Source organism: Sinocyclocheilus rhinocerous, unplaced genomic scaffold, assembly GCF_001515625.1.
Source record: "Sinocyclocheilus rhinocerous isolate Xijiao unplaced genomic scaffold, SAMN03320098_v1.1 scaffold42, whole genome shotgun sequence".
Classification (NCBI taxonomy): Eukaryota; Metazoa; Chordata; class Actinopteri; order Cypriniformes; family Cyprinidae; genus Sinocyclocheilus; species Sinocyclocheilus rhinocerous.
In genome coordinates this window covers 390,444-393,394 of record NW_015627390.1, presented here as the reverse complement: position 1 = coordinate 393,394, position 2,951 = coordinate 390,444, and the positions used below count along the sequence as shown (strand labels likewise).

At 29.0% G+C, this 2,951-nt stretch overlaps 1 protein-coding gene across 1 annotated transcript in view; it reads left to right on the top strand.

The window, feature by feature from the left end:
- The first annotated feature begins 1,751 nt into the window (after positions 1–1,751).
- sgsm1b (small G protein signaling modulator 1b) overlaps positions 1,752–2,951 on the top strand; it is a 35,270-nt gene continuing 34,070 nt past the window's right edge. The window contains exon 1 of the mRNA XM_016537868.1: positions 1,752–1,906. Within this exon, the coding sequence (XP_016393354.1) occupies positions 1,804–1,906 (103 nt within the window). The 5' untranslated portion in view covers positions 1,752–1,803. The remainder of the gene's footprint in view (positions 1,907–2,951) is intronic.

Sequence of the window (2,951 nt, the reverse complement as noted above, 5' to 3'; positions counted from 1 at the left end):
TTTCGCCTATTTATACCCGTATGCACGGGGAGTGGCTCAGGTATGCAAAATCCACTAGCCAAAATTCATTGGCGTTTTCTCTGAAAGAGCGGATTGGGGCTCTCAAGTAAACCCCCTATGTCGTCACGACATAACTCGTAGTGACCGACAGATAGGGAACTTGAGTTACTGTACTTTACTAAAATATAATTAACTAATAAATATATTAATATAATATAGTAAATATATAAGTATATTTTAACAAACAATATAACTAATAATGTAGAGTTATTAACCTTCATGAATTAATACATAATTATAATGTAATATAATACAACAATATAAATAATAATATTGCTCATAAAAATAAAACCTATATAAATAAATCAATATATATATATAAAACCTTAATTAATTTATAAATACTTTTAATGAAAAGTAATCATTTAGATATTAAACTTGAAAGTAAAATCATATCAAAAGATAATCACAATCATATGATCATGCAAATGCAGCATTTGTTCATGATCTTTATGTCACTAATTCATATTAATGAAATATATTCCTATTTACAGTCATTATTAAGCGTATAACTTACTGTGTTTAAAAGAAAGACCTTCTAAACAAAATCATTCTGGTTTTTATTAGAATTAATTATAATTAATCAGCTTTAAGTTTCCTAAATGCTCATTTTTAGAATATGTAATTTTAATTGAATATGTTCCATCCCTCTAAGATCCCACAAGAAATACAGTGATATTATCATGGTATGATGAGGGTATCAGATGGTAAAACTGTGAAACATTGATATATATATATATACCATGGTACATCTCCAAAAACACATGATTTTACCATGTTCACAAAACTCTAATCCTTTAGAGAATAATTGCATTTTTTTGCTCTAAACAATCTGGTAGAATGTGAGTGTGCCACCTAATGGAAATAATCAAACACTTTCTGGGGAATCAACAAACTGATCAAATACTTGAAATGAAAAGGAGCTGAAATACAATTTTGCAATTACAAATGGGAGCATTTCAGTGGCTCAGACAGTAAAGCATTGTGATTACAATAGATTCTCAGGAAGTGCATGAACTGATCAAATGTGAACCTCGAATGCAATGGATAAAAGCATCTGTCAAATGCATGAACGCAAACATAATAATATTTTTGGTGCATTTAATCTAGAAGTGATAATCCTTATGTCATATTGTAGCGCTCAAAAATCATCTGGATCGTCAAGGTCATTGTAGGAAAAAAAAAAAACGTTATCTGAATTTTTATATATATCAGATAGTTGTCAATGCAACATTTCTCATTTTCATTTAGCTTAACCTGATGTACTAATAAAACTAAAACAGAAATAAAAATTAATAAAAACTAGATGTATTTTAAAAAACTAATAAAAATGAGAAAGCACACAACAAAATGACTAAAAGATTAACTCAAATTAAAATGGAAATGGAAATAAAAATAATAACCCTAGAACACTTTTTTGAGCTTCGGATTGGAACGACTCTACAACACAGCTGTCATAATCGCTCACCCTTCAGAATGCCTTATGCAGGTGTCGTTTTGAAGTGCACCGTATGAATATGATTTCAGAATCAGAATCACGAGGCATCAGAGAGTGAAAGTGCTATGATCAGTGCACATATGTCCATCTGCACATGCTATGCGCTCATTATGAGACGCAGAGAAAACAAGCTGTGAGTAAGAGAGTGTGTTTATGACTCACTGTCAACCGCAGGACACTCTCCTCACCCGCTACCCATGATTCTCAGCGGCTGAACACTGCAGTGAAGATGTAGAGATTCTCAGATGTTGGTTTCCTTTTTGGACTTTCAGGTCAAGCAGATCATGGAGGAGGCCGTGACACGCAAGTTTGTGCATGAAGACAGCAGTCACATATTCTCTTTCTGCGGTAAGATGATCTTTCCTTAAAAAACCCTGAAAGAACAGTAAAATTTATTATTATTATTTTGTGAATTGTAATTAATTACTATATTTAATTATAATTATTTTAATTACAATTATTATTGTTGTTAGTAATAAAAATATGAAACGATCTCAAATCATGTCAATGTGTGGATTGTGCCTGTAAGCTTTAGAGTATTCATAAGAATAATAGTTGTTAGTATTTTGAAGTAGTTTTTATTTTTTAGATCTTCCATTTTCATTTTCATTTTAGTTAAAGTTTTAGTAATTTTGTTGTGTGCCTTTGTCACTTTTATTCGTTTTTTTTTTAAAAATAGGTTGATATATATTTTTTTATCATATTATACATCAAGTTAAACAAAATGAAAATTTGACATTTTTTGTTGATAACTAGCTAAAATAAGTATAATTTTAATATATATATATCTATCAGGTAACCAGTGTTATTTTAGTATCACTGATATACTATTATAGTTTCTAATAATATTCTGAATCTGTTTTTAGTTTGATATTTTCTGTTTTAATTTTTAGTTTAGTTTTTGTCATTTTCTTGTGTTTTTTTATTTTTATTTTTAGTAGTCATTTTAATTTTTATACATTTTTATTTCAATTTTAGTTTTAGTTATTTTAGTACATGAAGTTAAACTTTATTAAATTGAGAAAAAGTTGCCTTGGCAAATAGCTGAAATAAAGTTTTTTAAAATATTTTATTTCAGTTAACATTTATTTTATTTCAAGTAACGAAAAAGTTTTTTAATGGTTCTCATTGTAGCTTTAATTGACTATAATAACCCTGCAAGTAACTTAACTGTTTTTAACAGTTTAACTGTTTTTCTATAATAACCCTTTTTCAAACAGTTTTTAGCATATACAGTAAGCATACAAAAAAGCATTTGCATGCAACAGATGATAAGCTGTTTTAAAGCAGGTTTTAGTCTCAGCTCTCTTTCAGCTGTTGAGTGTGTGTGTGTGTGTGTGTGTGTGTGTGTGTATGTGTATGTGTGTGTGTGTGAGAGAGAGAGTGAGAGTGT